The sequence below is a fragment of the Canis lupus genome, chromosome 7 (assembly GCF_011100685.1).
Source record: "Canis lupus familiaris isolate Mischka breed German Shepherd chromosome 7, alternate assembly UU_Cfam_GSD_1.0, whole genome shotgun sequence".
In the NCBI taxonomy this organism is placed as follows: domain Eukaryota; kingdom Metazoa; phylum Chordata; class Mammalia; order Carnivora; family Canidae; genus Canis; species Canis lupus.
Genome location: NC_049228.1, coordinates 40,056,334 through 40,070,535, shown reverse-complemented (window position 1 = coordinate 40,070,535; position 14,202 = coordinate 40,056,334). Strand labels below are relative to the sequence as shown.

Genomic DNA, 14,202 nt, shown 5'->3' with positions numbered 1-14,202 from the left:
GAGTTGATGTGCCGAGGGCCAAAGCATGTCAGAACAGGAGCCGCAAAATGGGTCATCCTCCCTCTCAGGAGGAGCCAGGACAGAGCCAAACACAAGGCATCCCGCGCTCTCTGGGATCCAGAATTTAAGCCCTTACACGAGACCGCTGTCCCCCCATTCTGCCCACGAGAGGTGATGCCCTTGAGACCCAGGTACTCACGAGTAGCAGTCACAGCGCAGGTCAGCAGCAAGGGCTTCCAAGTTTACATCGGCATCCAAGGGGGGTCTGGTGCCGTTCTAAGAGAGAAAACTCGGTTTTCACTGAGGCTTCCAAGAACTTTTCCACAGCATAGGTTCTTCATGAGTGCTGATGACTGCCTGACTGAATGAGTGCCACTGATCGGACCAGCGCTGTGCGATTCTATAGATTTCAACCTAAAGAAACAAGGTCAGGAAGCAGACTCCAACACTCAGAAACCTAAAGGCAAACGACTGATCCCGTGGGGTCTGGGGAACCTGTGCAGCAAGGACAGAATGCACTGCCTCGAGCTTTCCAAACACCTTCCCTCTGGCCGATTAAATACGGCAAACATCGGGCAGCACCTAGCCCCAGCATCGCTGCCCTGCTGGCCAGGCAGGCAGAACCATGACTGCGACCGGAGGGAGTGCCACTACTGTTGTCCCAGACTCCCTCCAGACCTTGCTGCCGCTGCCCTGTGGCTCACATACTGACGGGCACCGCAAAGGGCCGACGTCAGGACGCGCTGAGAATTCCAGCGACACTGACCACGGCGCCTGGCCAGCACACACCACACACGTAATGATGTTTCAGTGACTTAAAATCATGACGTAGTTAGATGGCAGGTCTGTGAATTTCTGCTTTCTGATTCAATGCATAACTCACACAGATGCTGCATACAGTCCATCCATTGTAGCAGACATCACTTAGGAAATAGTCAAAGAAACAGCAAAGAAGCGAGTGAGCCTGTGATAAGCCTCAAGGCACACATCAGTGTGTGGGTGTGCGGAGCGGAGGCCGCACGCTGGACACTAGAGCAGGTGCAGAGCGTCCTGTGTGTATGTCCCCCACCCCACCTTGCTGGCATTTCACTTCACAAACCATGCATTGGCTGTTCCTCAATAAAACGCAAATGTTCATCCAACACAAGTTCCAGAAACTGTTGCCATGGTTCCCACTTAATCGGCATCGTGGGGGTGAGGGGCGGTGGAGTGGGGGTGGGGAATAAACCCTGAGGGACCTCAGGCAAACAATCACACTGCTTTCTTCTTTTCTCCCTCCAGCTGTGCCTGAAGCTAGATAGCCAGACTGCCGGGCCCTTATAACTAAAGGGTTTCAGTACAGTCAGTCAGCCGTGAGGTGCAAGGGGGTGCTGGGATCAGGGGTTGGGGGTTGGAGGTTGAGGCTGGAAGGAAGGAGTACAGCTTCTGAGGCTCTAGTGATGATCTCTCCTCTCTCTTTTTTTGTGGTAAAATTTGCCTAGCAAAACTGATCGGTTTAACCATTTTTAAGTGTATGGTTTAGCAGCATTAAATACATTCACGGTATTGTGCAACCATCTTTAGAGTTCATTTCATCTTCCCCAAAGGAGGCTGGATGTATGAGCCACGGGCCCTTCCGCTGCCTCCCCCTCCAGCCCTGGCAACTACTACTCTAGAAATATAACCAGTAATGTTCTCTTCCTTTATCTGGAGGTTTTGTTTATTGAAACTCATGTAGTTGTGTATTTAATGATAAGTCCACTTCTCGGTACAGGTATTGTTCTTCAACACTGGACCAGGAATTAGGAACTCTGAGTTCTGAAGTTCAAATCTGCAACTGAATGGACCTTTGGGAAGTTCCTACATCTTTATCATTTATTTTGGTAATAAAAAACCAGTATGTATCTGTTCCAAAAAATATTAAGAGGAAGGAAAAGTTCCCAAATTCATTCTGTGAGTCCAGCATGATCCTGATACCCAAAACAGATAAAGACTCCACAAAAAAGAGAACTATAGGCCAATATCTCTGATGAACATGGATGCAAAAATGCTCAATATAATACAAGCAAACTGAATTCAATAGTACCATCAAAAAAGCCATTCACAACAATCAACTGGGATTTATCCTCAGGGTACAAACGTGGTTCAATATTCACAAATCAATCAATTCAAAATGGATTAAAGATCTAAATGTGAAAACCTGAAAACGTAAAAATCCTTGCAAAGTGTACAGGCAGTAATTTCTGTGACATCAGCTATAGTAACTTTTTAGATTTGTCTCCTGAGGCAAGGGAAATTAAAGCAAAAACACACTATTGGGACTTCATCAAAGTAAAAAGCTTCCGCACAGAAAGGAAATGATCAACAAAACTAAGAGGCAAACTACTAAATGGGAGAAGATATTTGCAAATAACAAATCTGATAAAAGGTTAGTATCCAAAATATACAAAGAACTGATACCACTCAACACCCAAAATCCAAATAATCAAATTAAGAAATGGGCAGAAGATATCAACAGACATTTCTCTATAGATAATATTCAGATGGGCAACAGACACATAAAAAGATGCCCAACATCACTGATCATCAGGGAAACACAAATCAAAACCACAATGAGATACTACCTCACATCTGTCAGAATGGCTAAAATCACCAACTCAAGAAATGATGGATGTTGGTGAGGATGCAGAGAAATGGGGAACCCTCTTACACTGTTGGTGGGAATAAGCTGGTATAGCCACTCTGGAAAACAGTATGGAGGTTCTTCAAGAAGTTAAAAATAGAATTATCCTATAACGCAGCAATCATATTAACTGGGTATTTATCCAAAAAACCCCACAAAATACTAATTCAAAGGAATACATGCACCCCAATATTTGCAGCAGCATTATCTACAATAGCCAAGATATGGAAGCAGCTTAAGTGTCCACTGATGGATGAAAGAATAGATCACATGGTGTCATCTTTACACAATGGAAGATTACACAGCCATAAAAAGAAAGAAAATCTTGCTATTGGCAATGATGTGGATGAAACTAGAGGGTATTATGCAAAGTGAAATAAGTCAGAGAAAGAAATTATCATGATTTCACTCGCATGTGGAATTTAAGAAACAAAACAAATGAGCAAAGGGGGAAAAAAAGAAACCAAGAAACAGACTCTTAACTCTAGAGAACACATGGATAATAACCAGAGGGGAGTGCATTTATCATGAGCACCGGGTGATGTAGTTAAGTGCTGAATCAGTATGTTGTACACCTGAACCTAATATTACACTGTATATTAACTAACTGGAATTAAAATAATAATCAAGAAAATCCATCTGATCTCCAGATAAACAGATATAATTTTGTGCTACACTGGGTGGGGGTGGGGATGTGGGGAATAACAGCGAAGTGAGTGTATAGCAGTGATTTATTATAACCGAAACGTGGGCTTTTCAGGCTATTCCTGAAACAGGAATGCCTGATGGATATGGCCGGTTGAGTCGCTAGAAGCAAGTGGCAGGTTGGGGAGAGGCTGCCTCACCAGGCGCAAGCCCTGAATGTCTTTAACATTCATAAGAAACCACCAGCCACAGCATAAGGACATGTCCTGCACACACTCCACATGCTGTCGTTTTAACCGAAGCCTCAAACTAAGGGATAAATTCATGGGGGACCACTAAAGGATAATTCTTCTGTACTTCTCAATATCTGAACTGGGTCAAGCCTGACTCTCAGTGGCCTGTGTGCCCTCAGGGTGCGTTTCTCCCACTCTTCACAAAGTTGTTTCAATGAACTGGCTTGGAGTTAGGTCTTGGCTTCCATTAGAGAAGCATCCGGCTCAGTCCAGAAGGCTTCTGTGCTGACAACAGGGACGTTGAAAACACTGCCCATCACAACTCAGCGCTCTATGTGTGAGGCCGAGAGGAGACTTCCTTACACTGTGGGCAGCCGTCAGCTTTCTAGATACAGGACACCCTTTAAGTGAGATCTTTTGTGACAGCTCACTATGCAAAGGAATGTAGTAAATGAAGAACTATCTAAAAGTAGTATTTCAGAAAAATAATTCTTAGAATTTAGATTTCAGAAACTAATTCTTACGAAATTCATTTTGTTAGAAAAATAAATAACCCCTTATGTGTCGTCATGTGAAGGAAAGTAACAAGGTGCCTTTTTCTGGGAGTATGGGGAATGGCCTACATGGGACACCTCCAAAAGTTTCAATACCAACATTATTTTCTAATTAGTAGAAATAAAGGCTGAGGAATCTCTGGATCATTAAAACTGAATTATTCTTAACTGAAAAGTGGCTGTGTTTCTGACCTGTGGTAAGAAGCAAAACGAAAGGTGAATTCTATGTACTCTTGTAGGGAAGCAGTTAGAAATGCAGCACTGGGGCACCTGGGTCCGACTCTTGATTTCAGCTCAGGGTGGTGAGATCAAGCCCCAAGTCAGCTCCATGCTCTGCAGAGTCTGCTTGAGATTCTCTTTCTCCCTCTTCCTCTGTCCTTCCCCCTGCTCATGCACTCTCTCTCAAATAAATTTTTAAAAAATGAAATGGCATATCAGAAAGCCAATAAAAGGGATCCCTGGGTGGCTCAGCGGTTTGGCGCCTGCCTTTGGCCCAGGGCACGATCCTGGAGTCCCGTGATCGAGTCCCACGTCGGGCTCCCGGCATGGAGCCTGCTTCTCCCTCCTCCTGTGTCTCTGCCTCTCTCTCTCTCTATCATGAATAAATAAATAAATCTTAAACAAAAAAGAAGAAAGAAAGCCAATAAAACAAAACATATATTTTAGAGAATCATTCATTGAAAAGGTATTAATATATGAAATATTTAGAGCTTCTTATGCTAACTTGCTTTTTCTTCACTACTGTTTTTATCATCTCTTAATAAAAGCTCTCATGGAAATCTCAAATAATTTGGTGACTACAGAAAGCTGAGACAAAAGGATTATTAGAAAATGAAGAAAAACAGAGTCTTAATTAGTTATGGCCTGCAGATCTTACACAATCCTCCTTCTGGAGGCACCTGGAGCAGGGCAAAGCCTTGGGTGAATATAGTTCCAAATACAGGCTATTCCTAACAGTAGTCTTGGAAGGAAAAAAAGCAGCAAAATTTGTGGACACAGGTCCAGACTTAAAAGTTTCCTGAGTGCCAGCCACTTAACTCTGAGGCTCCCATGTGAGGGTAAGCTGGCCACAGAATAGGTTCAGCCGATAGCAGGACACCAGCCCACCTTAAGGAATTTCTATGCAACAAAGCACAACACACAACACCACACAATCCCTGACCCAACAGCAACCCCTCTCAGGTGCATGCCACCATCCAGCACCTCTGCTTTTATTTATTTATTTTTTTTTTTAATTTTTATTTATTTATTTATGATAGTCACAGAGAGAGAGAGAGAGAGAGAGAGAGGCAGAGGGAGAAGCAGGCTCCATGCACCGGGAGCCCGACATGGGACTCAATCCCGGGTCTCCAGGATCGCGCCCTGGGCCAAAGGCAGGCGCCAAACCGCTGCGCCACCCAGGGATCCCTGCTTTTATTTTATGTCTAAGGACTACGGTCCCAGAAGCTGATGTCTGCAAAAATGGCAAAGTCTTACTAGGTTTTTTCGTGTCCTGAGAACTGGGCTTGGAATTGTCAGGTTGGAGGCTTGAAACTACAGCCAGATGGAAATGTGGGTTAAACCTCATTTGAAGCTTGGGTCCTACCAAACCACTGCCAGCCCTGTAGGGAACCACGGTGGCCACAACGAGGAATGTTACAAATAGGTACCACCACTTTTTTCAAAGCAGGCTCTATGCCCAACAGGGGCTCGAGAACTTATGACCCGGAAATCAAGAGCCTTGGGCTCCACGGACTGAGGAGGCCAGGCGCCCCAGATAAGATCATTTTAAAAGCTCACTTAAAAACCAGGGTTCCCAAACCAAATAGAGAGACTGGAATATCTATTTTAACTGGTGTGCAGAAGCCTCCAAAATGCTTCAAAATTCCAAAATAGATATCTTGAAGGATCTGTGGCAAATGCTAATAAAAAATTAAAAATGAGAGGTAGCTAACACAAAAGGCTGTAAGACAATCGCTGCTCTGCATGGGGCTCCTCCTTTATTTGGGTGCTTCTCCTAGTACTCCTCAGCCTTGACCCTTTTTACTCTGAGGAGACTATCAGATAGCCTCCTTTTCAAACAAGGCCACCCAAGGCCATGGCCATCCCCTTGGGGCAGCTTTCAGTCCTTGGCCAAATGCCAAATTCAAGGTCACAGCTAAAAAATCCAGAGAGGATCCTCAAAGGCTTCTACACTTGAGTTCTCGCCTGAGATTAATGGGTTGCTAAGAAGGCAGGGAACAGGATGAGAGGCCACAGGTCTGACTTTGAAAGATTCTGTACAAGAGTCAACAGAATCTGCCAGTGTAGCGCCCACACACATACTCCACATCCCCCTGAAAGAGGGCTCCCACCCAGGCCTCCCAGAGCTGGCAAGGTACTCAGGGACGGCCTGGTGGGCTGTGACCTCACTCAGATAGCAACAGCCAGGGGAAATGGAAATTAAAACAAATGGAAAAACCTTTCAAAGTTGGGGGGAAACCAGAGTCATGCCATCTGCTGTGACCTGTGGAGCCGCCCAGGGATGAACATGCCTCCAGGAGTCTGTCCTCCCTGACCTCTGTCTGCAGTATCCAGGAGAGAAGGAAAGAGACATTGTTTTGTACTCTCTTTGGTGATGTCTCAAGTCTAAGAGGTGGTTCAGTATCACCAGAGATATTTACTGTTTGTCCGGCTAGCATTGACAAAACATTTAAAAGGATTCTTTGAGCACGTGGCCAAGCTAGAAGCTGATACTCACGGTCTGATAGGAATGTCTTTTTCAGCCCTCTCTTCTCCAAGCTAAGGTAAAAAAACTATGTAACCAGATGGAGAGAAAGTCTCTATTGAAGGATTTTGTGGAAGGATTCCTAAAACTCTTAAAAAGATAGAAACTAATCCAAATATTTGGGCTTTTTCCTCAAGTTCACAAGATCTAGGATGATCTTTGGTGACCAAACGCTATTTTTGGTTTGTTGGTTTAATTAAAAGACACAATTTTGGAATTATTAACACCGAATATAATGCACCCTCTGTTCTACCTGTTATGAAATTGGTTGGCCAAAAACCTAACGGACTTTGTGTCCAACATCAATGAAATTCTAAGTCATCAAAGCATAACTGTTAAGAACAAATAATTTAAAGAGATGTAAACGGGAAGAATTTCTAGGTGAAATTTTTAGCCAATACTTTACAACAATCTTTTGGTTACTCAAAACCTTCAAGTTTTGTTAAGTTAAATAATGAGTTACATGAAATCCAATGGCTGTCTAGGTCAGCCCCAAATGAAATACTGAAACATTACTGCCACTGATGTGGGAACCAAAGGCAGAGGGAGATGTAGATACAATTAAATGTCCATATAACCTGCAGCCCACTGACAGACACTGGAGGGGACATGGTATGAGGTTCCTCCAGGAAGCTCCAAACTGGTTTCCCATTCCTCACTAGAGGGAAAAACCACCTGGGTTTGACCATAGCCAGGCCTCTGGGGTGCTAGGAATCTTCTTTAGCATATGAAAGTCCTTTTGGAAGTTCCCTTATCTTTACTTCCCTCAACCCTGAAGTATATAATCATTTGTCCTCACAATCCTGGGGCAGTGGGGACAGAAGGGGCAGTGGAGTGGAAGCAGCAGGAGTACCCTCTCTTTGCCCATGAGTCCTGTCCCTGGGCTTTAATACAATGACCATTTTGCACCACAGACGTCTCAAGAATTCTTTCTCGGTCGTCAGCTCCAGACTCCACCAAACCTCACGTATTTATATCCAAAAACTCCATCAACACCAGGTTCATCATTGGCTGCCTTTGCAGAGTAACAAAAGATGTCTTGGTCTGTTAGAAAACATATTTTGTGTCATCGAAAAGTTTACTGTGAGAAAGCACATGTTTCTAGAGATTATGAACAGTATTTGCCAATTTGCCAAGGCACAATGCTCGTGGAGGGACAGTCCACAATGGCTTACTTCCTAATTTTCATTATAAATTAAGATTTTTAAAGAGTTGACAAAGAATTTTATGTGTGGTCAAGGTAGGGTACAATAAAGAAGCTTTAGGCCAATCATGTACTTAGGCAGAACTACACCTTAATTTTCTTTCATCTGCTGAAAGGACGGGTTTTCTTGTATTACTGGTCTGCTTTTTTTTTTTTTTTTGGTCTGCTCTTAATAAGAAATTATAGGGGTGCCTGGGGGGCTCAGTCAGTTGAGCATCCAACTCTTGATTTTGGCTTGGGTCATGAGCTCAGAGTTGTGAGATTGAGCCCCACTTTGGGCTCTGGGCTGAGCGTGGAGCCTGCTTGGGATTCTCTCTCTCTGCCCCTCCCCCGTCAAAAAAATACATATTTGCCAGAGAGGTCTTTATTATTATTTTTTAAAAATATTTTTATTTATCTATTCATAGAGACAGGGAGAGAGAGGGGGAGAGAGAGAGAGAGACAAAGAGAGAGAGAGAGAGAGAGAGAGGCAGAGATACAGGCAGAGGGAGAAGCAGGGTCCATGCAGGGAGCCCGTGGGACTCAATCTGGGTCTCCAGGAGGCACTAAACCTCCTGCTGTGCCACCGGGGCTGCCCCCAGAGAGGTCTTTAAATGTCATCACGGTTTAAGAATGTAACCAAGTGTTTCATGGCAACCTGTGGTCCTATTTGACCAAGTGTTTTAGAACCACTGATATTTTTGAGAAACTTCCCAATTTCAAATCCTAAATGAAGTCTTTTTAATTTAGAATTAATTTTGAAATTGAATGGAAGGTCTCTACAACATCTCACAAGATTTTTTCTCTCTTTTAAAGAGGGAAATGTTGGAGCACAGCTCCCTTTCTATACACGGTCCCGGGAGAAGCCCCGCTGGAGAAGATGTAGAACCAGCTGTGTCTACGATATACTGGCGTGGGTATGTAACTCCTGTAGACATTCCTTCACATAAGATTCCTGAAGTCTGGTACGTCCTGTATCATGTTACTATCTTTTCCCCAGTTTTCATTTGAAAACTCTGTCACAGACACAACCAAATCTTCTGTCAACCCCATAATGGACTCTAATCGATCTTTAACAATGAACGCTTTTTGAAGCTGTCATTTACAGTTACTGTTTCAGTGGGATGCTTTTACAATAATATTCCTGCCAAAGTGGGTCATCTTCAAGGAGGTTCACAGAAAGGCCTCTGGCAAATACAGATTTCTGGTAACTTTGCAATCATAAAAATGGACTGCGTAAAAATTTCCAGGACTAATGGCAAAACCTGGATTCAAACAGAAAAGAATTAAAAACACGGGACTGAACGAACGGAGGGCTATAGTCCTTACAACTCTTGCTGGAAGCGCTGCTGATTCTTTCATGTTTTATTTTTCCAAATTTGAGGAACCATAGGTGATTTAACAGCAGTTTGGTAAGCCTTTGTAAACAAAGATGAAACATCTACTTTTCTCCCTGCCTGATCCCCCCTAAAATTCAAGAATGTAAGGAAACTATAGAGAAATACTTATTTGTGCCTCTGTCCACGTTTCATTCTAATCTTGTTCACTGCCACTGAGGCTTTGTTCACACCTGGACCAGACCGGGTCTCGAATTCCAGTTCCTCAAACATCTGACCATGACTCTCAAAAGAACATTTCCAGTTTTCCCACCCTTGCGAATTAGAATCATTAAAAACAAAAACTGCATTCCAGGCTCCCCCGAAAGGCCTCTGCCAGGTGGTCTTGACCAGCCAGGTGGCAGCCAGACTCCAGGGACTCAACCACTGGATACGCATCACACAGCTGAAGACGGTCCACCTGATACCTGGTTCTGCACTCAAATCCAAGAGATGGTAAGGCGAGCAGGCGGGATCCCTGGGTGGCGCAGCGGTTTCGCGTCTGCTTTTGGCCCAGGGCACGATCCTGGAGACCCAGGATCGAATCCCATGTCGGGCTCCCGGTGCATGGAGCCTGCTTCTCCCTCTGCCTGTGTCTCTGCCTCTCTCTCTCTCTCTGTCTCTCATGATAAATAAATGAAATCTTAAAAAAAAAAATCTTAAAAAAAAATAAAAATAAAATGTAGGCAATAATACCTCTGACAGTGGCTGCAGAAACATTTTTCTAGGTCTGTGTCCTCAGGCAAGGAAAGTCAAAGTCAAGTTATATTACTACATGAAGATAAAAATCTTCTGCACAGAGAAGGAAACAACTAACCAAATGACAAAGCAGCCTACTGAATGGGAGATACTTGTAAATGTCATATATGATGTCAAAATACATAAGAACTTTATACAACTCAATACCAAAAAACCTCACATAATCGTATTAAAATGGACAGAAAACAAGACAGACATTTCTCCAAAGACGATATCCAGGTGGCCAACAGACACATGAAAGGTGCTCTACATCACTTATTGTAAGGGAAATACAAATCAAAACCAGTGAGACCCCACCTCACTCCTGTCAGATGGCTAAAATCAAAGACAAAAAATAAGAGGTGTTGGTGAAGATGTAAAAGGGGAAGCCTTGTGACTGTTGGTGGGAATGCAAGCTGGTGCAGCCACTAGGGAAGACAGTAGAAAAGCATCTCAAAAAATTACAAATAGAACTACACTGTGAATGAGCAGTTGCACTACTGGGTATTTACCCAAAAAATACCAAAACACTAATTCAAAGGGACACATGCACCCTGATGTTTACAGCAACATTATCTACAATAGTCAAGATACGGAAGTATTAACAAGGTAGGAAACAACAAATGTTGGAGAGGATGTGGAGAAAAGGGAACCCTCTTGCACTGTTGGTGAGAATGTGAAGCGGTGCAGCCACTCTGGAAAACTGTGTGGAGGTTCCTCAAAGAGTTAAAAATAGACCTGCCCTATGACCCAGCAATTGCCCTGCTGGGGATTTACCCCAAAGATACAGATGCAGTGAAACGCCGGGACACCTGCACCCCGATGTTTCTAGCAGCAATGTCCACAATAGCCAATATTGTGGAAGGAGCCTCGGTGTCCATCGAAAGATGAATGGATAAAGAAGATGTGGTTTATGTATACAATGGAATATTACTCAGCCATTAGAAATGACAAACACCCACCATTTGCTTCGACGTGGATGGAACTGGAGGGTATTATGCTGAGTGAAATAAGTCAATCAGAGAAGGACAAACATTATATGGTCTCAATCATTTGGGGAATATAAAAAATAGTGAAAGGGAATAAAGGAGAAAGGAGAAAAAATGAGTGGGAAATATCAGAAAGGGAGACAGAACATGAGAGACTCCTAACTCTGGGAAACGAACTAGGGGTGGTGGAAGGAGAGGTGGGCGGGGGGGTGGGGGTGACTGGGTGACGGGCACTGAGGGGGGCATTTGATGGGATGAGCACTGGGTGTTATTCTATATGTTGGCAAATTGAACACCAATAAAAAATAAATTTATAAAAAAAAGAGATACGGAAGTAGCCCAAGTGTGATGGATTGAGTGATGAATGGATAAAAAAGATGTGGTGTATATATACACAGAGGAATGTTACTCAACCATAAGGAAGAATGAAATCTTGCCATTGCAACAACACGGAAAGAACTGGAGAGTATAATGCTAAGTGAAATATGTCATTCAGAGAAGGACAAATATCACATGATCTCATTCACATGTGGAATTTAAGAAAACAACCAAACAAAGCAGGAAAAAAAAGAGAGAGAGAGGCAAATGAAGAAACAGACTCTTAACTCAAGAGAACACACAAATGGCTGCGGGGGGTGGGGGTGGTGGGGTGGTGGAGGTGTGGGGACAGGTGACATAAGAGATGGGGAGGAAGGGGAGGGAGGAGCAGGGAAGGGTGTGTATTCCAGTGTAAGCAGCCCTCTACCCTGTGGGTGGGCACCCAGGCACTGTGAACCATCCCCTCGCAGGTCTATGTGTGAGGCTCCCAGGCTCCTGCAGAGAACACCCCTTCACCGAAGCTAGAATACTTTCTAATGTCAAAAAGAGGAAATAAGCAAAAACCCTCCTCTGCCTTTATCACTGACAGATGCTGAGAATAGACCACGTAAAGTCCAGACCATAGTGCTACAAAAAGCTGCTTTTAAAGTCACATTGATTTTTCTATTAAAATGTCTTTTTTGTTTTTCTTCTTTCCATATTCACAACTTTGTGCATGGAAGCTGCCCAAAGGGCCGGTATCTCTAATTCTATGATTTTCCCCTAAATCTCCACATTTACACCAGGTAACTTCTTTAAAATAAAGACCTGCACTCTCCCCATATATTATCTGCTTGCGACAGGTCTAGAATATAATGCAATGGACAGAAGCACAGCCCCTGACGTCAGGGGGTCTTACCGCCACCTGAGAATGTCTGCACAGCCAGCCGGTGGTGTTCTCCTGTTGAACATACACAACTTCACAGAACATGGACACTGCATGAGGCCACCCCGAGTCTAGGACAGACCTAGACAAACAGGCCCCATGCACTGTGGCGTCTGAACACAGACATGTGCCCACTGTGCCCAGGCCACAGCAAGGACCAGGCCAAGCGCCCGCCAGCCTCCCCAGACCACTGACTGAGGAGCCAAGGCACCATAGCCCTCCCCACATGGCCTGTGTGATGACAGCATGGGGCTGGTGGTGGGACGGGAGGGCCAGGACAAAACAGGGACCTGGGATTCCCCCCAGGGCGCCCCCGCTTACATCTTGGAGTATTTTCTTCCAGATGCAGCTGAAATTGCTGTGTGGTTCAGGCCTTCCAATTCTTCCCACCTTGGGAGTGAATGTGTCTGTGCTGGTTTAGAAACACTGGTGTCACCCTCCCGTCCAGCAGACAAGCTCCTCAGAGGGAAGGCCTTTGTCTCACGGTATACACACCACCAGGAACACACGTGGTTCACAGTAGATGCTGTTGGCTAACAGATCCTTTTTCTCAACAATCTTGCCTTTGAGGTGGGGGGCTTCAGGGCCAGTACTGTGAACGGCAAGGGGGTTCTAGCTGATGGTCATGTCAGGCACTCCCGTGGTGCCGAGCACATCCTTCAAAGGACAACATGTTGTAAACAGTGATCTTCATCATCAGGGTCCGAATCTGTGCGGCCCTGAACACCACATACTTCAGGCCTGGATGTCTGCTCCAGGCTCTGCCTTTAATTAGTGATAACCCAAGAGCAAGAGTGGAAGGATTATCGTGCCATCATAACCACAAGCAACTCTCAAGCATGCTTGTGTGTTTGTGTTTGTACACACATGCTCTAACCAAAGCAAACAAAAGCTCACAAGCACAGTTCCTGGACAGAGCCCAGGGTAGGGGCAGAAATGCAATGTGGGCTTGTCACCAAACCTGCTGGCTACAAAGACAAGACACAACCACAGCATGGTTACTTGTCTGTGGCTCTACGGACACCATGGGTTGATGACTCATGTCATAGGGCTGTTCTGTGTGCACTGTAGCTGGTTTGCTAGCACTGTCACCCCCCAGCCAGGGCCCCACACAAGTGCCCCAAGACATTGCCTGGGGGTGGGGTGAGGGCTGTTGGCAGTAAGACGGCCCTAGGTGGAGAGCACTGCCCTGAAGCCACGCATCTTCGTGTTTCTGACCAGAAGCCACATGCTGGTAGGGCCAGAGGGCTCCCCCGAGCTTCCAGCCTCCGAGCTGACTCGCACCTGGGTATTGCCTAAGCACCAGAACCTTGGGTAGCATCATCTCCTTACTTCCAGACCCTCATCTACTCAGCAGCCTGAGCAGAGAGTTTCACCTCTGCTGTCCTTGCCCATCGACTCTACAGTCAGGCCAGTGTCCTGTTAAGGAAAACCAGACCCAGTCTTCACGCCTATGTCCTCTTTACTGCACGGCCCTGACACGGCCTCAGGTCCAGTGTGCTTCACTTCACAGCCTGGGCTTTACCTTCCTCCAAGCAGTCTTCCTAGACTGCTCTCACTGGGGCCTCAACCCACAAAGCTGGTTGCTCTTGTGCCCCTCCTTTGGGAGGCAGTTGCAGACACTGCTCTATGCAGTTTTAAGTCACGACGGCCCAGAATCTTCCTCTGCCAATTCAGAAAGGGAATGCTACAAACACATAAGGGTTAAAATTTACTAGTGGAGGGCAGCCCAGGTGGCTCAGCGGTTTAGCGCCGCCTTCAGCCCGGGGCCTGATCCTGGAGACCAGGGATGGAGTCCCGTGTCGGGCTCCCTGCATAGAACCTGCTTCTCCC

The 14,202-nt window shown here is 45.2% G+C and overlaps 1 protein-coding gene across 9 annotated transcripts in view; it reads right to left on the bottom strand.

Moving 5' to 3' along the window:
* Nucleotides 1–14,202, bottom strand: part of NVL (nuclear VCP like) — a 90,510-nt gene that overhangs the window by 13,429 nt on the left and 62,879 nt on the right. For 6 of the 9 annotated variants that reach the window (XR_005362322.1, XM_038542879.1, XM_038542883.1 and 3 more), the window contains one exon: nucleotides 200–276. The exons of 1 other annotated variant lie outside the window; for it this stretch is intronic. Coding sequence is in view for 7 of the 8 variants with exons in the window: in XM_038542879.1 (XP_038398807.1) it covers nucleotides 200–276 (77 nt within the window). In the remaining variant the exon portion in view is untranslated. 2 more of the 9 variants (XM_038542884.1, XM_038542886.1) reach the window with 2 other exon arrangements.